At 55.9% G+C, this 22,875-nt stretch overlaps 10 protein-coding genes across 10 annotated transcripts; 5 read left to right on the plus strand and 5 right to left on the minus strand.

Annotated features, from left to right (window-relative positions):
* Positions 1–110: 110 nt before the first annotated feature.
* Positions 111–827, minus strand: VDBG_06764 (conserved hypothetical protein; the record flags this gene model as incomplete). Its single annotated transcript, XM_003003156.1, has 2 exons — positions 111–497; positions 570–827. The coding sequence occupies 2 exons, from the start codon at positions 825–827 to the stop codon at positions 111–113; spliced, it is 645 nt and encodes a 214-aa protein (XP_003003202.1).
* An 898-nt stretch (positions 828–1,725) lies between these two features.
* VDBG_06765 (phenylalanine ammonia-lyase) lies at positions 1,726–3,629 on the plus strand (the record flags this gene model as incomplete). The annotated part of the gene is made up of 3 exons (XM_003003157.1): positions 1,726–2,352; positions 2,547–3,009; positions 3,202–3,629. The coding sequence occupies 3 exons, from the start codon at positions 1,726–1,728 to the stop codon at positions 3,627–3,629; spliced, it is 1,518 nt and encodes a 505-aa protein (XP_003003203.1).
* A 969-nt stretch (positions 3,630–4,598) lies between these two features.
* On the minus strand, positions 4,599–6,155 carry VDBG_06766 (salicylate hydroxylase; the record flags this gene model as incomplete). Its single annotated transcript, XM_003003158.1, has 4 exons — positions 4,599–4,723; positions 4,822–5,096; positions 5,151–5,941; positions 6,015–6,155. The coding sequence occupies 4 exons, from the start codon at positions 6,153–6,155 to the stop codon at positions 4,599–4,601; spliced, it is 1,332 nt and encodes a 443-aa protein (XP_003003204.1).
* Positions 6,156–6,733: 578 nt separating this feature from the next.
* On the minus strand, positions 6,734–8,308 carry VDBG_06767 (conserved hypothetical protein; the record flags this gene model as incomplete). The annotated part of the gene is made up of 3 exons (XM_003003159.1): positions 6,734–7,189; positions 7,254–7,771; positions 8,257–8,308. 3 exons carry the CDS (start codon positions 8,306–8,308, stop codon positions 6,734–6,736), a joined length of 1,026 nt encoding a protein of 341 aa, XP_003003205.1.
* An 842-nt stretch (positions 8,309–9,150) lies between these two features.
* On the plus strand, positions 9,151–10,223 carry VDBG_06768 (conserved hypothetical protein; the record flags this gene model as incomplete). Its single annotated transcript, XM_003003160.1, has 5 exons — positions 9,151–9,281; positions 9,376–9,534; positions 9,621–9,908; positions 10,112–10,142; positions 10,203–10,223. 5 exons carry the CDS (start codon positions 9,151–9,153, stop codon positions 10,221–10,223), a joined length of 630 nt encoding a protein of 209 aa, XP_003003206.1.
* A 255-nt stretch (positions 10,224–10,478) lies between these two features.
* On the plus strand, positions 10,479–11,576 carry VDBG_06769 (aldehyde reductase; the record flags this gene model as incomplete). The annotated part of the gene is made up of 2 exons (XM_003003161.1): positions 10,479–11,214; positions 11,281–11,576. The coding sequence occupies 2 exons, from the start codon at positions 10,479–10,481 to the stop codon at positions 11,574–11,576; spliced, it is 1,032 nt and encodes a 343-aa protein (XP_003003207.1).
* Positions 11,577–13,697: 2,121 nt separating this feature from the next.
* VDBG_06770 (para-hydroxybenzoate-polyprenyltransferase) lies at positions 13,698–14,186 on the minus strand (the record flags this gene model as incomplete). The annotated part of the gene is made up of 1 exon (XM_003003162.1): positions 13,698–14,186. One exon carries the CDS (start codon positions 14,184–14,186, stop codon positions 13,698–13,700), a length of 489 nt encoding a protein of 162 aa, XP_003003208.1.
* A 1,273-nt stretch (positions 14,187–15,459) lies between these two features.
* VDBG_06771 (FAD binding domain-containing protein) lies at positions 15,460–17,056 on the plus strand (the record flags this gene model as incomplete). Its single annotated transcript, XM_003003163.1, has 2 exons — positions 15,460–15,735; positions 15,800–17,056. 2 exons carry the CDS (start codon positions 15,460–15,462, stop codon positions 17,054–17,056), a joined length of 1,533 nt encoding a protein of 510 aa, XP_003003209.1.
* Positions 17,057–17,737: 681 nt separating this feature from the next.
* VDBG_06772 (alcohol dehydrogenase GroES domain-containing protein) lies at positions 17,738–18,868 on the minus strand (the record flags this gene model as incomplete). Its single annotated transcript, XM_003003164.1, has 1 exon — positions 17,738–18,868. The coding sequence occupies one exon, from the start codon at positions 18,866–18,868 to the stop codon at positions 17,738–17,740; it is 1,131 nt and encodes a 376-aa protein (XP_003003210.1).
* A 911-nt stretch (positions 18,869–19,779) lies between these two features.
* On the plus strand, positions 19,780–20,775 carry VDBG_06773 (short chain dehydrogenase; the record flags this gene model as incomplete). Its single annotated transcript, XM_003003165.1, has 4 exons — positions 19,780–19,821; positions 19,874–20,142; positions 20,210–20,526; positions 20,585–20,775. The coding sequence occupies 4 exons, from the start codon at positions 19,780–19,782 to the stop codon at positions 20,773–20,775; spliced, it is 819 nt and encodes a 272-aa protein (XP_003003211.1).
* Between the last annotated feature and the right edge of the window lie 2,100 nt (positions 20,776–22,875).

Below are 22,875 nucleotides of genomic sequence, written 5' to 3' on the forward strand. Positions count from 1 at the left end.
ACAGCCGGCAGCCTGCTGAACGCGAGGGAAGAAATCAACGTAGCTCGTTGATGGCGTGACGAACTCGATCGTCACCCTCTGGTAGTCGTCGAGCTGCGCTCGCGTCTTGTTCAGGGGGTAGCCCATGACGACCCTGTACAGCACGGACGTGGCGTAGCGGTAGTTGTGCGCGAACCACGTGTCGGGCTCCGAAGATACCGCCGCAGCATGTCCACGCTCTCGAGCTCCTGCATGCCGGCATAGACCTTGAGGTTCGACCCGCTGAGCAGCTGGTGCATCACGCGGCGTCCCTCTCGCCATTCTTCCTCCTGCCGGATCACCGTGCGCTTCCCGTTGCTCACGAGATCGCTGGCCACGGGCATGTGCGGTCTCTCGTTGGTGATCTTGCCTCTCTTGGCTATGAGTTCCGACACGACGCGGTCCGAGTTGAGCACGACCCACGTCCTCGAGCCCATGTGCAGCGTCACCATGTCGCCGTACGGGATCAGGGACGCCAGCTGCCGGCGCGTTTAGATCCAAGGCGCGCGTTCTGCTGGCGGGGGCAGCGCAGTGACAGGTGGGAGACTCACCCACTTGTTGAACGACAGGGCGCCGCGACGGGCTCTCATCATCTGTGGCAGGTTTCCCAGCACCGGAACGCCCGGCGGTCCCGGCGGCATGGCCACTCTCTTCGTGCCGAGCGACCATTTCAAGTCGGCCGGTTTCAAGAACTGCGCGAGCGCCACGCAGCTGCTGCCCAGGAGGAGAAGGAGACCCAGATAGGGGTAGAATGAGGCTTCGACGGAAATCATGCTGGCAGCCACCACAGTTGGAGGAGACGACGGCATCGGTGATTTTGGTTCTCTTGGGGATATGGAGAAGGGGAGAAACTTTGTCGGTGGGTTTCTCGCACCATGACTATCGCCCTGGTTTGGAGGGGTTCCCTATGACAGTAAAGCAGTTCCGCTCTGTTCAGTGTAGAAGCTTAATCTGCGGGGACCTGAGGAAGCGTGTGGCCGTCACTACGACGTTATGCAAGTGAGCTGGAACGCGCACTTCGGGGCAACTGTGATGCCCGGTCTGATGCATGTGGTACGCCAAGGAGGACCTGAGGTAACTATTAGTGTCTATGCAGTTATCATTGCCCGGAAGAAATGGCCGGAAAAGATTGTCTATCAACGCCAGCCAACCTCGCCCAGCCTGATGAACCGGGCGTACCTTGCTCATCCGCTCGGGTCCGTCTGCTCCGCGCGTCCACGCATCGAGGATGATCACAGCAAGATGCCTGTGGGAGCTGAGATTCATAGTTGCCCGGAGGTGCGTGATTTGTCCCACCTGCATACTCTGCCGTGTTGGTGCAGACCGTCCAGCCCTTTCGAGATGCCTGGAATTCCGTGTGAGCCGGCCGAATAGCCCCCCCGGATATGGCGGTTGTAGACTTGGTCGTGTTTCCTGCAGGTGTTCAATGAGACATGCACCTACAGGAACCCCCCATGCTCGGATCGTGCGCGGGTGATGGATGCCAGTTGGGTACGTCTCGAGATGGTCTTGTACATCCTCGCCGTAGCGCTCGCCAGCTGTAGCATGGGATGTGGCAGGACTTCTGGAGTCCTAGCATGGCTGACAGAGTTGCCTGGGTGCCTTATGCTCAACGACGTTGCGTGAGACGTGTTCTCCTATTTCTTCTCGTCAGTCAAGCTTTTCCATAAGAACCACGAAGTGCTGTCTCCAGATTGGGAGGATGTAATGGGTACCTCAAGTATAGCGGGTGCTTTCATCGACGCCTTTCCCCTCAAATTGAATTATTCTGCTGCCGAACTGTGCCCCTTTCCTCTGTTTCTGGAACAACATGGTCGCTCCACCACGCACGTTTACGGATTTACTCCTATCGCATTGGCGCGATACCTCGTCATCGTCCATCGTCCAAAGGCTCCGCTGGAAGTCGGCGGAGGGGACCTGACCATCGCCGATGTCGTGGCAGTATCGAGGCACCTGGCACGCGTGGCGCTCATCCCGGCGTCCATCGCCGCCATCGAAGCGGGCAGCAAAGTCATACCGGAGAAGCTCACCCAGGGCGAGGTCATCTACGGTGTCAACACGGGGTTCGGCGGCACTGCCGATGTACGGTCCGACGACGTCGAGGGAGTCCAGCAAAGCCTGATCAGCCACTTGACGTGCGGCATCGTCGCGGACGGCAAAACGGAGGATACGGCCCTGGGCCGCAGTAATGGACATGCAGGCCGAAGCACGCCGAGGCCATCCGTCATCGCTGTGAGAACTCGATCGGGCAGCTCGCGCAGAAACAGCAACGAGAATCGGCGCGGCCACCGCATCCCCCGGAATGGCGCTCTCGCGGCTACTCGCATGCCCCGAGTCATGGGCGAGGGCATCTATGCTCATCCGCCTGAACTCCCTGGCCGGCGGCGCCTCGGGCATCCGGGTCGACATCGCCGAGTCTCTGGTGGAGCTCCTGAACGAGGACGTCGTCCCGCGCATCCCCCGTCCGCGGGAGCATCTCGGCCTCGGGAGACCTCAGCGCGCTGGCGTGGATCTGCGCGGTGATGCAGGGCAAGACATCCGCCACGGCCTTCAGCGGCCGGCGCGATGTCAAGGGGGCCAGAAGAGTGACGAGGGCCGACGCCGCCCTGTCGGAGGCCGGCATAGCGCCCATCGGCCTGCTCGCCAAGGAGGGCCTCGCCATTGTCAACGGTACGGCCGTGTCAGCCGGGGTGGCTGCTCTTGCGGCCCACGAGTCCCTCCACCTCGCAGCCCTGTCGCAGGTGCTGACGGCCATGAGCGTCGAGGCGCTGCGCGGCAGTGACGAGAGCTTCGAGCCCTTCATCGCGCGGGTGCGGCCGCACCCCGGGCAGACGGACAGCGCGAGGAACATCAAGGGCCTTCCTGGCCGGGGTCACGGCTGCTCAACCGGCACGACAGCCGCGACGTGGCGGACGCTGCGCCAGGGACCGCTACTCGCTGCGGACGGCGAGGCCAGTGGATCGGCCCCGTGCTCGAGGACTTTGGCCTGGCGTACGACCAGCTGACGGTCGAGATCAACTTCGGTGACGGACAACCCGCTGGTCGACACGGCGGCCGGCCGCGTGCTCCACGGCGGCAACTTCCAGGCGCGCGCCGTCACGTCGGCGGTCGAGAAGCTGCGCCAGGGCCTCCAGGGCATTGGACGCATGCTCTTCACCCAGTGCACCGAGATGATCAACCCAGCCACGAGCTGGGGCCTGCCGCCGAACTTGTGCTCCGATGACGCCGGCACCTCGTTCCTGTTCAAGGGGCTGGACGTTGTCGTCGCCGCCCTCGCCTCGGAGCTGGGCTTCCTGGCCAACCCCGTCGGCTCGCACGTCCAGACGGCTGAGATGGGCAACCAGTCCCTCAACTCCCTGGCGCTCGTGTCGGCCCGGTACACGCTCGAGGCCGTCGACGTGCTGTCCCAGATGGCCTCGGCCCAACTCCTGGCGCTGTGCCAGGCCCTCGACCTGCGCGCCATCGAGATCGAGGGGCGCAATGACGACGCTTTGCCGCCCAACGCGACGCCCTACATCGGCCAGGCCTCGCGACGCATGTACCGCTTCGTCCGGAAGGAGCTCGGTATCCCCTTCCTGGCGAAGCGCACCTGGCGTCGGCGGAGGCTGTGACGCCGGACGGGGTCACGCCGAGCATCGGGCTCTATAATACGCGGGTCTACGAGTCCATCAGGTCCGGACGACTGTATGCCGTCGTTCTTGAGATCCTGAAAGAGGCGGAGCAGCAGCGGCCCACGAATGGAAATCACGTTTAAAACACGCCGGCTTATCATGCTACGAATCCACAGGTATTGTCGGATATCGGCATGTGAAGAAGACCGAGAGCACAGAGGAGTGGTCGTATATGTACAAGGTAGATACACAAGAGCAGATTTCTCATTTACACCGGAGAGACAACGGCATGGTCACAGTGACAGACTCCTGACAACAAGCAAGCAGCCGCCGGGTTGACGGGGAGTAGTGGCCCCCAAGGCGGGCGCAGAGGACAGGCAGCAGCAGAATATCAATCAGACAGACCCTTGTTCGCATGAGATGACGGTCGCGTAGCCTCGAGTCCGGCGGGCGGCAGATATGTGAGTTGCGCAGCCACTTCCGTGGTCCATCCTACTTGACCAACCGTGTATGCGTGTTGGACGCTCGGTTCGTCTTCAACCCACCCACACCCACCTACGCCGCATGCGGATTGCGGCACAAGACGAGTTGCTTTGAAGGGTCGCCACCCATGCACTGATAATGATGCCAACTCCTTGCGGAAGGATGTTGCCAGGGTCTTCCGCCGCGTGGACTACCCAGTAAGGTAGATACAACAGCCTGCCCGGCGGCAACACCCTGGTTCCCGATCAGAGCTAATGAACTGTCTAGATCTGCTCTGCGTGTTCTCTCAACGACGGCTATGGTTGGTGGGGGTTGGTAAGCCGCATGCATGGCCGAGATCATCCTCTCACTGTCACATGTCGGATGCCAGCGTGTGCCGTTGTCAGACATACAGACCAAACATATCGGTCAAGTTAGAGTACCACGGAGAACTAAGCTGCTGTGCGTAAAATGGCGCAAAGGATCAATGCAATCTGTGTACGGTCCCTAAGCGTCTACGATGGCTTGTCGCTTGCCGCACAGGCCGGCATCGAGGACTGGCTGGCCGGGTGCCATGCGTGAGAAAGCCCTGCCATTTGGAGGTTTGCTTGTGTTTCCACATTTTGACCTTACTATTTTGACCTAGGTACTATTTTGACCTAGATACTATGGCGGGTTTCGATTCCGTCTTCGCGAGCCTTGTTCAAGAATGCTTCCCATGCCTCTCTACCACTTTCGGCGGCATCATACTCCCAGAGCCACCGGAACAGCCCATAGTCCGCACCCCCGCGAAGTCCCGCATCGCGCTCCTCCTGGCCTGGGCCATCTAAAAGGGCAAACATGGCCTTCTGTTCCAGTGTGCGATGTCGGACGTCTGAAGCTCGTGGTTTGCGGACCTCCTCGAACACCCGGAGAGCATCGGGAATCTGGTCACGGCCCACCGGCTGGCTGAATATCGCTCCCAGTACGCCTGCATCTTCAAAGGCCTGCGCGGCCCCCTGCGCTCTGAGCAAAGAATCATCAGCTTTGGCAGGGAGATTGCAATCCTTTGATACTCACAAGCACGGCAATATCGCGTGAGCGGCGTCGCCAACCAGCACAAATCGCCCACTCTCATGGCGCCACTGGATCACTTCATGGATCTGGAACAGAGTCCACTTGGTGCAAACAGACCCTGCAACGTTGAGGAGCTCGTGAAGCACGGGGTCCCAGTTTGCGATCTTGCGCCTGAACTCGTCAAGGTCTGCTCGTTGCGGCCCGTACATGACCTCACCGCCTGCACCCTCGGTGTGCACCAGAACCATGTTGAGCATGTCGTGCTGAATGAGGTACGAGACGACGTGACCGCCTGGTCCCATCCAAAAGTTGACGCTGCATCTTCTCTTCTGGTCCCAAGCGGGATGGCCCTCCGATATGTTCTTGGTAGGGACGGAGACCCGGTACACGACGTCGCCAGGACTGTGAGGAGGGTCCTCACGGCCTAGTAGGATGCCCCTGCAGCGGGACCTCTCCCCGTCTGCACCCAAGATCAGATCCGCCCTGTAGACCTCGCCATTGGAAAGGCGTAAGGATGGCTTGTTGAAATCAATATCTCTGACTTCGCTGTTCAGTCTGAGAGTTATGCCATGCCCCCCCATCCCCGACAGCAAGGCTCTCAGGAGGTCCGCACGGTGAATCACGATGTAAGGGGCCTCATCACGAACCAGTGTCGGATGAGATACAGGTGGCGACTGTGAGACCACCTCTCCTCGATAGGAGCGGAATGTCCCGGCCTCTGGTTGGGTTGCATATTTGAGGACCTCCTCGAAGACGCCCCAGCGCTGAAGCAGACGCGTCGCATTGGGGGATAACTGTATTCCGGCACCAATCTGTTAGGCCGTGTTAGAAACTTGTACATGCGGAATGCAGAGAGCGCCAAGCTACTTCTTGTAGTTGAGCGCTTCGCTCAAACACTGTCACACGATGACCGGCCTGAGCAAGAGCCAGTGCGGAAGCCAGGCCACAAAGACCACAGCCCACAATGAGGACCGAGAACTGGGGCCGAGGATTGCATGGATCATTCATGTTGAAGATGAAGGATGAACGGTTCCTATTGCCCCCTAGAATCCACGGAACCAGCACGGGTGCTGGCAGCTTTTACACTGCGGAGCTCACGCCAGACCATCTGCAGCCAGGGCACCAGGATGAAGGAGCCATGTATTCCCGTGACTTACTTGACTCGGCTGTTGAAGTGCTACCCGGAGATACAGGCCATGCCTGGTCGTACGTCACGGAAGGAATCCCATTTAACAGCGACCCTGGCTTGGGGGCCCGGCAGGGAGGGGGGAGGGGCACGTCCTTGGCCTCACAGAGGTTCATTGACTATCCCGTACCTGCCGACGTTCCGCAAGAAGGCCCTCCCCCCTTCATGCACTCCGAGCACGCGCGGGATAGGTCATACAGGGTATGTGCGAAGTATCTATTCATGTCTGTACACTCAAGCCGCCACCGTGTTGGCTCCGTTCTGCGGTCATTTTTATACAAAACTAGGAATCATTGAACAATGACTGATTACCGAAGACAACTTTTCGCGATAGCCAATGTTGCATCATTGACAAGGTCGTCTTGGGCCCAGACAGCCTGCAATATTCTCTTGCAATAGGTCAAAGACGCGACAAGCTCATCTTCTCTGTCCTGGAGATGACGTCGAGGACGGCGGCCCGTTGCTCATCTGTTCGCGCTTCGCAGCCAATGACGTGAATCGGGAATTGCTGCTTGCAGAAGCTCAACCGAGGGAGGATAGCGAATGCTTTGTCGATATACTGTTGCGTCCTGACTGGTTGGTCGATCAGGTCCTCAAAACATCGGTCAAGAAACAACAGTATCGCGAGTTGGTACAGTTGCATAACCAATGTGGTGTCATCTGAGGCATCATTTTCATCATCCGGGATTTTCGGTATCGACAGGCTCCTAATCCTCCAGTCCAGGACTTCCAGGAAGCTCTTGTAATCACCCACGCCGCCGCTTGTTTCGAGTAGGATTGCGCTGCCAGATACCGCATCGCATACTTGGGACAACAGATCCAGCATACAAAATATGGGCGGCGGCAGATTAGATACCTGGAGAGCTCGGATGTTAGGCTGACTCTGCGTGGCGTCATGGAGTCTCTGTCCTAGCACGAACCTGTGAACAGAAGAGGTCTGTTGGGGTTGGCGGTAGGTCCGGGGAACCACCTTTCCTCCAGTGCAGTAGGGAAAAACGAGCGAGAACGTCGTGGTAGTTTACCCAGTCCAGCAGGACGGCCACATCGGGGCCAAGCTGATGCAGCATCTTAACAGAGCACGCGCCGAAGACCGCCTTGACACCATGAAGGTAGAAGGGCCAGTGGCCCGAAGTGCAAGACGACTGGTGGATCTCGAACGAACAAAGCAGCATGCCCGTGGCGGCATGCTGCAGGGTCGCCTCCACCCCCAAACTCGGCGCTCCTGGTTCTTTTGCCAGACTTCCCAGCGCAGCGACTTTCAGCTCCAAAGCTTGGGACTGCAGGCCGTAGCGGTGAAGCGAAGAAAAGGCCATCAGCGCTTGAAGCACCGGCGCAGCCGTGATCGTCTGCCCTTGCAGCGCAACCCGGACCAGAGCACACCCAAGAGCGGTGTTGTTGCAGCCAAAGGTAGCAAGGGACATGGAAGCTACACAACAAACTGTATACGTGAGTGATACACGAAGCCGTCAGCTCTGCTTCCCCTGACCACCAGACCAGTGGGCGGCTTTCCTTGATTTACAAACATACAGTATTCCAGCAGGTCTCGGTCAACGGCTTCCAGTTTAAATGGATTCCAGAACATCGGGACGCTGAGCGAGGGCAGGTTGTTGCGTGCCGGAACAGAGCTCGTCAGGCTGTGATGCAACTCAATGTCCCAATTCGACGTGTGGACAAACCGCGCGTCGGAGATCAGGCCCGGGGCGACGGGCGGCCTGGATGGCAGAGGCAACTTGAAGACGACGGCACGCCGTGGATCGTTGGGGCGCGGCCAGGACAGCCTGAGGCCGCACCCTGGGCATTTCCGTCTGGATCGGGAGCAGTGCGTGCAGGCTTTCCTCTCCTTGGCACGATCGCAGCTGGTGGTACGACCTGGCCGGGTTAGCGGTCTTCTTGCTTTCCTCATAGGTCCTACACGTACCTTACCTTGGCATGCGTGACTCCTGGTTGGGGCTTTTACTGTCTGCAATTCCTCCATGGTCAGGGGGCAGTAGTCGTCGATGAGCAAATCAGAGATGCGAAGACCCAACAGGAACAAGCGAGGGTAGAGACTAGTGGCGTCGACATTATATCTATGAACTTACTTCTTCTCAAAATTTGGCGTTGCATTGCGTTTTGGGAGATTAGGCGTACATTCGAAGCACGTTAGTCGGAATTTGAATGAGGCGATGGGCTAAACTCTCCCGCCCTCGTGCCTTGCTCCAATCTGCAGACAGGCCTTTCATGTTGGTGATGTGAAGAAGACGTTTGGAGGAGCGATCGGCTGCATGGTAAGGAGGAAGCGGGGTACATAGCCGTGTCCCTGGGCGACTCTACCAACATGATTTGGGGTAGATATATGCGGGAGTGGGTGTGTGTCTATGCGTGATTAGGCAGGTAAGATTGAAAGGGAGTATCACCAACATAGCATGCATGAGCAGGCAACACAAGGATTCAGCGGGTAAACCATAGTGTGTGGCAACTGTGCGATTATGTGGTTCGCATCGGAAAAGCGTAGTAAGGCATCTCTAAAATAGCAGTCGGGGGGGGGGGACTGCGCGCTTGACTTGGCATAGCTCAGCTTCTCGGCAGCCCTCCCGAAATGCACGTCAGACGGCCAAGCAGCTCGGGGTGATATCTCCGGGGGCATCTGGTGCGAGTGACGAGGCAGAACGAGCACGTCAAAGGCCCATGAGATGAAGAGGTGAAGTACAGCGCTAGAAAACCCGCATACAGCACCCCTCTGATGATGCGATTAGCTAGAAATGAACCCTCCTCCTCGGTATCCAGCTGGTTGTCGTAACTTTCGCTCCGTTGTCCTTTCTCTTGATCATATCTAAAATGGTGCGAGCGTGGCAACTTTGGCTGTCGCCGCGACCGCAGCATCGTAGCAGAAACAACTCTCAGCCGGCCTTCAAGCATCTCGGTGACGCTGCGCTGTACGAACCTCTCTCGAGACCTGACGGCCTTTGGTACGTCAGAGAGACGCATTACATAGAGAATCCACTCGTTCGTGCCGGACTGACTGGACCCCCACTGTAAGTGAGAAACATCAGGTCTTGACAGTCAGGAAACGAGACTAATCAGCACGAATGGCAGACACATCCATCGCTTACAGGATGAACACTTCAAGGTCGAACAGGGCGTGTTGGGTGCGGTAAAGAATGGGGTGGAATACGCCATTACCAAAGATGACGGAGTCTTTCACATTCCCGCCGGCACGCGGTGAGTTGCAATCCCAGGGACTACGTGTTCCGCATGCTTGCTTCGAGAGCCGCCTCGACTGACCAACAGCGCTTTTGGGCCTGAAGCCATCGATTTTGGTCTCATAGATCAGCCAAGGAAACTCTCGTCTTCTCCGTCTGGCTGGATCCCTGCAAAGATACTGACCATATTCTTGACGTGAACTTCCTCCGTAACCTTTCTGGGTACGTCGACGACTGCCTCAAGGCAGACTTGAAGCCGTCCGTCTTTCAGATTATTCTATTCACCGAGCATGCATCCTCCCTTCTGTGCCCGCCATTCCTGAATTGGATGCCGGTTTGGTTGCTCATTTGGGTACACTGCGGGCTTGCCTTGTTCGCAGAGAGTGTGTTAGGGTAAGCATCTGATCAACCCCACGAACCCTTGCATGAACCAGACCAAGCGCTCGCCTGCGTTTGCTGACGCTCTGTGAAACTCAGCTATGAGAAGTCGTATCCCGAGTACACCAGAAATTCGTAAAGGGTTCCATCCGTTGTCATGAGCGTTGCCATGAGCGTTGCTAGCTTGGTAAATAGCATATCAAATTGAATAATCGCAGGTGTATTTCAGCTAGCATCCTGTCCTACAAGGTATGATTGTGCCTGTTCTACGCAAAACTTGAGTGAAGAACAACGTGGACGTTTGAACAGTCCTTCGCCATTGAATCGTAGTCACCGGTTTCAACACGATATGACAAGATGAAAGGCCTTGACGCGGTGTTCAAGTAATCGGTTCATATGTAACACTTAGATGTGATAGGAAATGTTCTGTTCCTGCTGGAGGAATTTTCTTGCATAGGTAGGTAGGCTTCTACGTACCTACCCACCCTGTACATCCATATTTAATCAATCCGTCTTCCCCTCCTCCCATTTGAATTTCCTTCATCTGTGCCCAACTCACTTTACAGCGTGTAACCGGCAAACACCATGTCTCTCCCCGTCGAGCAATTTGTCATTCCCAGAGGCTCGATCGTGCTTGTCACTGGTGCCAATGGCTTCATTGGATCTAATATTGCCGACCAGTTTCTCAAGCTCGGCTATAGGGTCCGCGGTACTGCTCGTAGCCCCGAAAAGCACGCCTGGGTCGGCGCCCTCTTCAGCAAAAAGTACGGCCCAGGAAATTTCGATTTGGTGGCTGTGCCGGACATGAGCGCGCAGGGTGCCTTTTACCAAGCTGTCAAGGGTGTCTCGGCTGTCGTCCATACAGCATCCATCTTCACCATGGACCCGAATCCTCACAATGTGATCCCGGGGACGATCTTGGGAACAGTCAACGCACTGGAAGCGGCCGCCCGGGAGCCAAGCGTGAAGCGCTTCGTCCTCACATCTTCTTCCACTGCCGCTTTGATCCCAAGGCCTAACAACCCCCTGAAGGTCACCACTGATACATGGAACGACGAGGCTGTGGAGTTGGCGTATCGCGACCCGCCCTATGAGCCGCAGCGCGGGCTCCCTGTATACGCCGCTAGTAAGGCCTTGTCCGAACGGGAGGCTTGGAAGTTCATGGACGAGAAGAAGCCTGGTTTCACCCTGAACGCCGTTCTGCCCAACATCAACTTCGGCGCGAGCCTCGACTCTGTCAACCAAGGTCACCCTTCCACTTCGGCCATCGTTGCAGAGCTCTTCAAAGGAAATACCACCTACCTAGGTGGAATCACGGCTCGTAGGTTCCACCAGTGTGCACCACAAAAGAGGCAAAGAATGACAGACGCTAACCCGCAAACCCTAGAGTACTTTGTCGATGTGCAGGACGATGCCCTGCTGCACTGCGCTGCCGTCCTTCATCCCGATGTTCAGTCCGAGCGTGTGTTCGCCTTCGCCGAGCCTGTCAACGGGGACAAAGTTCTGGCTGTTCTCCGCAAGCTCTATCCCAGCCGCAGCTTTCCCGACAACTTCCGGGCTGAGGAGGATTTGACCGATATTGCGCCCCGTAAGCGAGCCGAGGCTCTATTGCACGATTTGGGCAGGGACGGATGGACAAGCTTGGAGGAGAGCATCAAGGGAAACACGGAAGACCTTGTTTGAGGTGTGAGGCGATGCGGCGAATACGATGGCTCGCTTGGTTGGCTCGGGGGAGGTAGTGGTTGCCCCAAGGCAACCTGCGCCGATTCGTGTTATGCAGTGCAACACTGAATCCTCGAAAGGAGCAGGTCTATGAATGTATTGACGTTCCATTGCTGTTGGCAGTCGGCCGGTGATTTCCACCACTGTGATTCCTCTATTCTGTTTTGTGTGGGGGGAGGGGGTTCCGGCTACGCCTCTCCATCCAGGGTTAGTACAGCCTGGACGGGCGGGATCTTGCATGATCTCACCTGCGGCGGGACACAATGCGGCAGCATGGAGGCGTGGACCCTGCGGCATGACAATTGACAGCCGCTCGAGTCCGCCTTTTGACGCCGGGTGATGTGCCGAGGGGTAATTACTGTATGCAGTCATCCTTGTCAGATTAGAGCCGCCCCAACCACTCCGTAAATACAGAGCCTGTCCTCACAGACGCCGAGCTCATGCCGCCCGGTCACTGAGCTATGTGATTTATCTCGCCGTGCGCGTATATGCAGACCAGACCGTGAAACTTGCCCCCAATCTCCTGTGCCACAAGACATGCAGCGCATGGTATGCCTACAGTAGGATAGAATGGGCTCGAGTATACTGCCTCCAGTCAGCCAAGAAGTATCAGGACATCATGATACATCGATAAAGAATGGGCGTGGGGGGCTCGAGGCTATGATGCGGAACATACAGCCGACTTGGCACAACCCCACACCTCCAGGAAAATCAGATTCATCCAGACGTGATCTTGAGGAGGATGGTCCATGCAATAATGAACCTTCCCACGCAACAGCGGAGAGTCTCGTGCTCGGATTGTTCGTGATGAGGAAAATATGGTGAACCCCACCGTATGACCCCAGAGAAATGTAGGTGGAATGTCGGCTCGCCAGGAGGGGTGCGCATGTCATGTCTGGCTCATTGGTTGTCGGAACGGGGGGTTTCCATACATATCCGATGTCCCGCCTGTCTGCCGGTCTCTTCTGGCCCCCTTGCCCGCTATCATCTTTGATTCTCTACCCTGCTAGCTCACCGCGGTCTACGATAGTGAGTTGAGAAGGAAGACAGTGTAAATCACCCTCAGTCAGGATGGCTCTGCACGGGTTTACCTCATGTCCTCCAAAGACGACGACAGACCATCCTATCAAATGCACAGTGGAGCACCGCCGTAAAGATGGTGTACACGAAGAAATCTTTATGCATTGGTTCACTAGCCAATTTCTTCCTCGGGCGGTCGCTGTTTTGAAGAAGCACAATGTCTTGAAGTATGCAGTTGTAGGTGACTGCAAAATAATCACCTTGACAGGATGCGTCTCGCTGACACAATTTCATGGCAAGCAAAAGATGGATAGTCAAGTCGGCGCGGCCTTCCAGGCCGAGGCGGGCCAAGTGCGACCTGGCTGGAAGGTGAATGACTGCGATCTCGTGTTGGAGTATTGGTTCAAGGACATGGAGAGCTTGAAAAGCCTCGCCTCTGATCCGGAATGGATTCAAACGGCCCTTGAGCCTGGGAATGACTGGTTTGATATGTCCGGACCTACCATTCGCATCGGTTATGATACGACATATCTAGAACATGGGGATATTGTCAATATAGCAGGTCGAAAAAGGAGAAGCAGGGTCACCGCCAGCTTCGACTGACCTGTTGATTCGTAGACTCGATAGCCCCCATTACCCCTTTTCTTCTCGAGAGCTTCAAATAAGTCGCATAAAGCACTGATGAGTGTATGAAATGCTTTAGGTATTTGTCTTTCTGGGAGTGGTTCAGGAAGAAGGAAAAACGGCGAGATTCCGCCACGTCATAGTCTAGACTCTGGGCGTCAGTCCCTGCACTTGGGGAGTCTAGGTGAACAAGAGGGCTTTGGTATTTGTTAAGTCATTGAGATCGCCAGGTGAGAAGTATTCCACCTTTCATTATCTGCATTCAATCCCGTCCTAAACCGAATTGATAAAGATATCGACAGTATGACTGATACTTATTTTATCAGAAACGCTATGCAGTCCCTGCCCCGTTACTATATCAAGGCAAGCGTCGAGATGCCTCCTTCAAGTGCCAGCCCGTCTCCAATCCAATTCATGCAGCCTGCCCAACCCGATCAGTCAATATCCGTGCTTCTTCGCAAAAAATTCGACCAAAAGCCCGGCGAAGATTGCGGTGCCAACATAGCTGCTGCCAGGACCAAACGCCCAAGCGCAGCTGTTGCCATCTTCTAAATCGACAACCCAGATCATCCTGGTCAACAAGAGAGCAGTTACGCCACAGGAAATGGCGTAGTATGATACCCCAAAACCTGCCAGTTGGCCCGCCGCGACGAGAAAGTAGACCTGCACGGCAGTTGCTATGTAGCAGGCTGGTTTCGTTCCCCTCCTTCCGAGACGCACAGCGAGTCCTTTGACACCGGCCTTCAGGTCATCGGTGTAGTCCTGATGAGCGTAAATGGTGTCAAAGATGACGGTCCAGATGATGCCGGCGAAATATAGGCATGCCGCTGACTGGGCCAGAGGTGCGCCGAGGACCTTGGACACGCCAGTTGAGAGGTCCAACGAAGACTGGTCCAAAAGAGGTGCTAACGGGTCCTTGTCGAGCATTGCAGCTACCATAAACACAGCATAGGACAGCCCAAACCCCAGCTCAACTTGCGGGTAGTTTGTGCAGCGCTTTAGGAGGGGGTAGATGAACAAGAGAACGCCATCTACGATAGCGTGAGTCCGAGTCGAGTCGCCGAGGGGGTACAAGATGCAGGCCCCGAGGGCGATCTGTGCAGCAGTGAAGATATGCGCCTGCGCAGTCGTGACAGCGCCCGTGGGATGGGCCTCAGTCGGCAGCGAGTGACCTGACGATCAAAGTCTGATCTAGGTGGTCGTGCCATGTGCAGGTAATGTCGCGGAAGGTATAGGCCATAGTCCTAAATACGCTGCGAGGAATCAAACGTCTTCAGATCAAGATCGCTGGAAAAAGGGGGGGGTAGTGATGGCAAAAAGAGGTCGTATAAAGTATGTCAAAAGAAAGGCCCCAGAAACCCCTGACAGGGGGGGATATACTCGTGATGTTTGATGTATGGGACCATTGCGGATGGGAGTGAGCGGAGTATGCCCTTGACTATGCCTGCCTCTAGATTTTGACTTCATCCATGACGGAGTAAGAGAGTGGTACTCTCCGAAGTATGATGGGCAGAACTGATGCGGAATCTCTAGGGTCGCTAAATGTTTGCTGACTTCCCAAGAATGCCGCGGGCTGAAGGATCGAAGTGAAAAGGGATGTCGTGGCATTACTGAGGCTGAAGAGACCGGACCTATCACTATCTTTATCATTCATCATCGCATTCTTATCAGGTAGAGCAGAGTGTGTAGACGTCTTTGGCCTAATGTGTTCCCAGGAGCGACAAATCAGGGCATATGCACGACAATGGCACAGAAGCAGCAAGGGGGTCTGACTTGAGATCATTAGTTGCCTTACAGGCTTTGTTCCGGCTTGCCTGCATAGATCAAGGGAGGGGGTGAAAACACCGGTCCGAAATGATAGCAGCCCCGCTCAAGAAGGCTGCAGTCAGCAAGTAAATTTTAGGAGCAGGCAAGTATGCGCCCGAATCCTTCTGATAGTGCTATTGGCTTGTATTATGTAAAGTCACGTCAGATTCCTAGAAATAGCAAGTTTATAATCCTTGCCCGTTGGGTGAGGCGGCCCGTACCGGGAGGGAAAAGAATTCATTTGGGGGGGTGGGAACTGTCTGCGCCGATGTTGTATGGCATGGTACATGTATGTCAGTTCTCGGTCCTGTTGAGTGTAAACCAAGCGAGATGCTCGAACTAACCGCAGCCCCGATACCACCACAAGGTTGATCACCACAATACGACTCTCGCAATGAAGGCCTCGATACTATCTCTGTCTTGTATTTTCTGGGTCCTTGCAGCGGGTGCCAGCGTCCCCAGATACTTTGAGAAGCACGCGATCACACGTCGTGACTTGACTGCCAAACAAATCAGAGAGGAACTCGGCCTCCGGGTATCCAATACCACCTTGATCTTCGGACCAGAAGCTTGCCGGTTCGAAAAAGCCACTTCCAGATGGACGGACTCTTCCAAGCCTGATGTCCAAGTTGTGATTGAGCCAGGAACTGAATCAGACATCGCGACAATTGTAAGACCTCAAACCACCACCGACTACAAGGAGAGATCCCGCATGCTGACACTGCTTCCGAAAGGTCCAATACTGCAACGCGAACAGCATCGAATTTTTGGCCCTCAATGGCGGACATGGCGTGGCGGCAAGTCTTAGCACATTCAGTGGCATCCAGATCAGCATGCGGCAGCTCGACAACATCACCATCCAACCCGGCGGCAAGTCGGCCTGGTTCGGAGGCGGCACCGTCGTAGGCCCAGTTATCCACCATCTGTGGGACAAGGGCTTTGTCACTACCACCGGTGGGTGTGAATGCGTCGGCATGCTAGGCGCCGGTCTTGGGGGTGGTCACGGCCGTTACGAAGGCCTGTACGGTATGATCAGCGACAATATGCTGCAGCTCAACGTTGTCTTGGCCAACGGCTCGACCGTCCGCACCAACACTACGAGCCACAGCGACCTTCTCTGGGGCATGAAAGGGGCCGGGCACAATTTCGGCATTGTCACGAGCTATGAGATGAACATCTTTCCCCGGGGCCCCGAAACCTGGCATTACCACAACTACATCTGGCGCGGTGAACAGTTGGAGGCTGTCTTCAATGCCCTCAATCTTTTTCATGGCAACGGCTCAACTCCCATTGATATGGCCTTCAACGTTGGAACTTTCCTGATGGACGCTTCCGTGAGTAGTAAGGAGCCTGTTCTCTCTTGGACGTTTGCCTATCGCGGCACCTCTGAGGAGGCCGAGAAACATCTCGCCCCCATGAACGCTATAGAGGCCGCCTACGAGGAATTCGGTGACGTACCCTACTCGCAGATCGCCCATGCGCAGGGCACAGGCATGTCCGACCCCATCTGCCAGCATGACGGTGTGCATATCTCGTCGACAGCAGGTCTCCAAGTCTATAACCTGACGGCCGAGCGCCTCATTTACGAGGGGTTCAAGATGCGCGCGATCGAAGACCCAGACCTCGCGGCTGTGACAGGCATCATGCACGAAGGCTACGCGACCGCCGGTGTCGAGGCCATTGACTCGGCGAGTTCGGCGTACCCCTTCCGCGCCGACCGCCACCTGATGTTCTTCAACGCGGCCGTAACAGACCGCGATAGCGCCCTTGAGGAGAGGGCCAGGATCTGGGCCGCCGAGGTCAGTGACCAGTGGAACGCGGGCCAGCCGGGCCGCACCAGCAATGTGTACCTCAACTACGCCACCAGCTTCGAGACCCTCGAGGAGCGGTACGGCCACGAGAGCTGGCGCATCAAGAGGCTGCGAGGCCTCAAGGCCCAGTATGACCCCAACAACCGCTTCCGCTACTACAACCCCATCGTGGTTGAATAAAGCAGAGAGCACAAGCCAATTGTACGTACTCTAAAGGGGTGGCTGAGAGGAGTATTTGAAGAAACTTGTACGCTTTCCAAGGTTTTTCTTCGGCTTGCGAGAATTTAAAACTCCCAATATTTCATCACATGTGAGCGATATGCTCGGAAAAAACTATGACCAACAGTTCCCTACTTGCGTGATCATTTTACACTTTTCCACTCGTGATGTATGTGGTCGCTTCAGACACAGAAAGATACCAAGCATGGATGAACAATGGCGTGACTTGCCTGACGCCAGCCCTTAGACCGATAGTGCGGTGGTCAACAACACCGACGAATTCTACAATGATGTGCTTTAATGTCAATCGAGAGTGATGCCGCCTCGTCAGAACAGGGACACAGTCACCAACGAGAATGTATCGCATTGCTCACTCAAACTCGGATCATCAGGCGTAACAATACTACGCGCCGTTGAAACCTAGCCTTCTTTCGAAGCTCACGCTGCTTGATTTGACTTAATCCAATGGTTTGCCAAGACAAACAGTAAGCACAACAACAACATTCAAGCTTAGGCAGCTAGCAGCGACGTTGTAGCGTATGTCGTCAGGCGCCTTTTGCTGGCTTTTTCCAATCAGCTATCTGCTTTCCTATGACATAGAACAGGTACCATCATCAGTATAACCCCGGCCCTGATTATCCCTTACTCTTCGTTGGGGGTGAACACAACAGATCGACCAGCGTTAGACTCCGTCCCAGCTACTTGCAACGCTTCGGCAAAGTCCTCCATCTTGAAGGCCCTGTGGATCTTCAGACCCGCCTTCTCGCCCAGCTTCAAAACTCCCGTCTGCACAAGCTTGACGAGATCCTCCTCTTGACTCCAAGTACACATCATTGTCGCCCGAACGGTAATGCCCTTGAGTTGGAGGAGCGGGATGGGTATCGAGATCTCGGGCACGCCGCTCATCAGGTTAGCCCGTCCGCCGGCCTGGAGAGAGAGCATCCCTGCGCGAATGTGGTCGGTGTTCGTGGCCGTCTGCGGAGTCATGTCGAGGAAGACGTCGACAGGGCCGAATCTCGAGATCTCGGATAGGTCCGTCTCCCAGCTGCCGCTAAGCTTGACCGTCTCGACCCGTCCCGGTGCCAGGTCCATGAGTTCTTTCAGGACCTTCTCGTTGCGGCCCATGGCGATGACGCGGGCCCCCATGGCGAGGGCGACGTGCACGGCCGCGCCGCCGAAGTTCCCCGTCGCCGGACTGATCAGGACGGTCTCGCCCGCCGTCAGGTTCACGTCCCGGAGGCCACCGTACGGAACGGCCATCTGTCCGAAGAATACGAGGTCGCGGGGGCTGACGCCGTGTTTCTGCAAAGCTCCTTCATCGAAGCGATGCACAGACTCGATGGGGGCCTTGACAAGCTCGGCCCAGGTGCCGTGGTGCCAGACGTCTTTGGCAATTGCTTGCATCTCACCTGTGGCAGCAAGTAGCGCCAGGAGCATGATCTGGCCCGGGTCGTCACGCGGGCGGATCGTGGGGTCGACAATCACGAGGTCGCCGACTTTCAACTTGGCGGCATCCGGGGGAACGGCGACGACGCGCCCTACCGCGTTGGTGCCGCCTACCAGAGGGAAGGGGACAGGATACTGGCGCGGGTTACCCCTGGAATAGACGTCGTTGATGTACCCTGGGATCCAGCAGTACAGTGTTTTCACGATGACTGACCCGACATCTACCGTAGGGGTGGGAAAGGAGGCAATCTCTGGGGGACTAGATGGCGACGTGAAGTGAAGCCCCTTGTAGCTGCTTGGGAGTTGGGTCAACGTTGTTGACGCCATTTTCGGATGTAGTACGAAGGCTTGTTGGTGACTTGGAGTGATCTCAAGAAGAAGGTAAGATAAGAATGTGAATATCGTGCGTGACAAGAAGACGAGGAAAGAGTTTGCTGTTCTTCAACTCTTCCAGAACCAGAATCAGGTCAACAAGTAAATAGCCGATTCCATGGTCCGGATCGCTAACAGATGCTCGGCATGGCGAGCTCGCGAGGGTATTCGACGGGGATTACACGCCTGTAATGTCGACAAGTTGTACATAAGGCTTGCGCATAGTTGCCTCGGATCCCCCTTGGTGCACGACTTGCATATGCACTACTACGTGGGGGTTTTCAGAGGTATAGGTACCTACTGTTCATCCCCTCTTGTTTTGCGAACAAAGGGATGCCGACGCAGCGCTCATCAACTTGGGAATGCCCAACCGTTGACCCCGTTTCCCGCCCGGCTAAATTTCCGCAGAGCAGGAGGAGGAGGAGGAGGAGGAGGAGGAGGAGGAGGCGCACTAAGTCACGCAATTCTCTCGGTAAGCACCCGGGTTCCGGTCCGATTGCTCGCCTTCACCGAAATGCCTTGTAAGCATGCGTGGGATGCAGATAGTGCAGTGTAACATCAAATGGGAAGAAAGGGTAAGTTTGCCCGCCTCCCCCTCTCCCCTCGTCTACTCTTGACAGGATGAATAGCCGCAGAAATGACTTGTGTGACGTACGACGCATGGTGCCAAGGTGTGTTGGAGGTAGGTCTGCATGCCACGGGGAACAAACACACCGAACTTGGCAGGTGGAAACAAAAGGACCATCCCATTCCATTAATAAGCGAACACTACTTAAGAACTTGACGTCTGACATGGTGGTCAGTCTGAAGTAGTGGTCCACCAAGTCATCGGAGTGGGAGAATATCGTGCACTCGTCGAAATCATCATGTCCGTGTACGTCATCACTGGAGCATCCAAGGGAATTGGGGTAAGTCTGCCTCTCGCCAGGTTACGTGCCACATGTACCTAATCCAGGCCAGTTCGAGTTTCTCAGGCAATTCTCAGAAGATTCAAAGAACCTTGTCGTTGGTCTGGTCCGCGATAAGGCTGGAACGGAAAAGAAGGTAGCGACGGAACTCGGCAGCCGTCCCAATGTCCACATCCTCCACGCAGACCTCACCAGGTACGCCAGCCTGAAGCAGGCGGCTGCCGACACGGCTCAGATCGTCGGCGAGCGTGGCGTCGACTACCTGATTGCTAACGGAGGCGTGGTGCCCCTATTCGACGTCTACGGACCGATCGGTGACTTGTAAGTGCACCGCTTTTCTCTCGCGGCTATCCGAGCTGGCATGTGTTAAAGGCTGTGTGTTCAACAGGAGCGACAGGCCCGAGGAGCTGGAGGCCGTTGGGTTAGAGCTGTGGCAGACCAATGTCGTTGGCAATATCCACCTCATCCACCTCTTCTTGCCCTTTGTTTTGAGGGGCAAAGTCAAGAAGGTCATCTTCATTTCCTCTGGACACGCCGACCTCGACTTCACCAACGCATTGGACGTTGATACAAGTCCGCTATATACTGCCTCCAAGTCAGCTATGAATGCTGTCATGTCCAAGTTCAGCACGCAGTACAAGAAAGACGGTGTACTTTTCTTGAGTATCAGCCCGGGCTTGGTGGAGGTGGGCCGCTATTCAGATGGTGAGAATTCCCTCGTCTCGATGATAGAAGGATGTCGTCGTGTTAATGTGTGCCCCAGCTACTCCAGAGCAGCTCAAGGGCTTTGCATCATTTACGGATAAGCTTCCAGCCTATGCGCCGGACTTCAAGGGTCCACTCACTCCAGAGGAATCTGTCCGACTTGTCACGGAGACCTTCGAGAAAGCCAGCATCGAAGGTGGGTTTGGTGGTGCGTTTGTATCACAGTATGGAAACAAGCAGTGGATATAGGCCCAGGGTCATCGTTACAGGCCTTCGAAGGTGCTGTAGCACTGCAACCAGTCATCTTCGACGGTGTATTTTCCTTCCTTCCTTCTGGATAGGTGCATGACAGGTAACCCGAAATTCATGATACGTATGATAACCCCCGAGTTTACGGTTGAGCGGGAGGACTCAACGGTGAATTTGTGCAAGTGTGGCTGACTTGTGCACGCTAAGCCACGATCCAAGCGCAAGGGTGCGCAGGGTCAGCTCTCAGTGTCAGGCGGCGGGGCTCCGGGACCGATCCAGCTGTGATTGGGCTGGTAAAACCCATCTTTGGGGTTCTCCTTCTCCTGCCTCCTGCCTCCCATTGTGGTCATCATGTGGAAGAGCGGCCAATGGGGGTACAGAAAGGACCTAGCTCAGGGGTTCTTTTCTTTTGGCCCCTTTTTCTACGACCGTGTTCGCCTGTCATGTATTCACACAGTCTGGCGGCTTTTGTTCTTCTTCTCCTTCCTTGCTTCTTCGGCACTTGCCTTGACCGAAAGCCTGACGTTGCAGCTTGGGGTGATTGCTGTTATTCAAGCAAGAGCCACTTCCCCCCCCCTATCAAAGCGGCGCCGAGGGAGAAGAACTCATTATACGTACAGGCCGAAGAAGGAGGGGGGCCACCGTCGACAAGCGGCAGATCCTCCCGCTGCGTACCCTGTGCCCTGCGCTGGGCCGAGTGTGTGCTATGGCGTGGTGTGTGGTGGGTGATCTGACCTACCAGCCTACAACCGACAGGCTTTCCTTGCCCCCGCCCCCCTCCCCCCTCTTTGATCCGATCGCGTTTGGCATCGATCCAGTCCCAGCGCACCAGAGTGGGTGCCTGGTTGCTAGACGGGCTGAGGGGGTTTCAAGCGCGGCTGTCAATTTACCTGCTGCACCACAGTCCACGAATAGGAGCCAGCGGTGTGACTTGCACGAGATGCTTGGCTGGACGAGCACGAATAGGGGCACACTTGACTCGCCTATGGTCTCGTAGGGGAAAGGTGAGCGACGACATACGCTCGTGCGTAAGTGTGGTTGTCAATTGAGTGAGAGGAAACGGGATGAACAGTCTGGTGATGCGGACTGAGGAGTGGTCTGGTGAGCAATTGCTCACTCCAGTTGATCATGAAAGAAGAGTTTGTCGTCTCGCCTTGGCGAATGGGTAAGACTCGATATCGGATCCTCACGACTTCTTGGCTTTGGGTAGCTCTCCAGCCAAAAACCAGGGAAACTTTGAACTGGTGAATCGCCCACAGCAAACCCCAGTTGAGATGGGCTTCCAACTCACGGTCGGTCATGTATTCGCTTTCGTGCTGTTGGGGTTGGTCAAAGGGCTACCAAGCCGAAGAAATATGATTCCAAAGATAGTTATGTGCCGGGGCCCACGACCCAGCTTCAAGTCGGTACATGTCGTTTCATATCAGGTTGACGTGCCTGAGATGGGAACCAGGGCCAAGGTAGCGCGTAGGGTACTGTGTCGTGCTGCTGTGGGCAGACGCCAGGGCGCCTTCCCCTGGTCCTACCGCCCTGGGTAGCGTCCCAAGTACCTTGCCTTGCTTCTCTGTTCGCACCGTGAGGAGGGCACTGTAGCTTCCCACAATTAGTGGATCGAGCAACACCGCACAGCAGACGACAGCCCATCGCCGTCCGCCTGCGTACAGTACCGTTCCACCAGTCGCTCTAAAAGCAAGGCATCGCACAGTGCTCACAACAAGGGGGGGGGGGGGTTCCGCCCCCTCAACCCATCCACACAGTCCCCAAGGCCAAGTTATATCTTGGCACAGGGGGGCAACCCCAAGCCCAAGTCCACGACCAAAAAAAAAAACTCTTTTCGACTTCCTCTTCCCACCCTCATTCCATTCTCCAGGGGCATCACCTCCTAATAAGGCCGTCTGTATATTGACACGCTTGCCCTTTTTTTGTCTTCCCTTCCCCTCCTCTCTCCTGGCCCCTCAAATACTATTCTGGGGAAGAAGGGACGAATTTGTATTTTGAGTCTGAAGAGACGTATGTCCTTTTTGGTCTCTGGTCCCGCTACGCCCGCCACCCATCGAATCGGTTTTCCCCCAAGTCGCCTGGTTCTAGGTGGCTCCCGGC

The sequence above is a fragment of the Verticillium alfalfae genome, genomic scaffold (genome assembly GCF_000150825.1).
Source record: "Verticillium alfalfae VaMs.102 supercont1.8 genomic scaffold, whole genome shotgun sequence".
Lineage (NCBI taxonomy): Eukaryota > Fungi > Ascomycota > Sordariomycetes > Glomerellales > Plectosphaerellaceae > Verticillium > Verticillium alfalfae.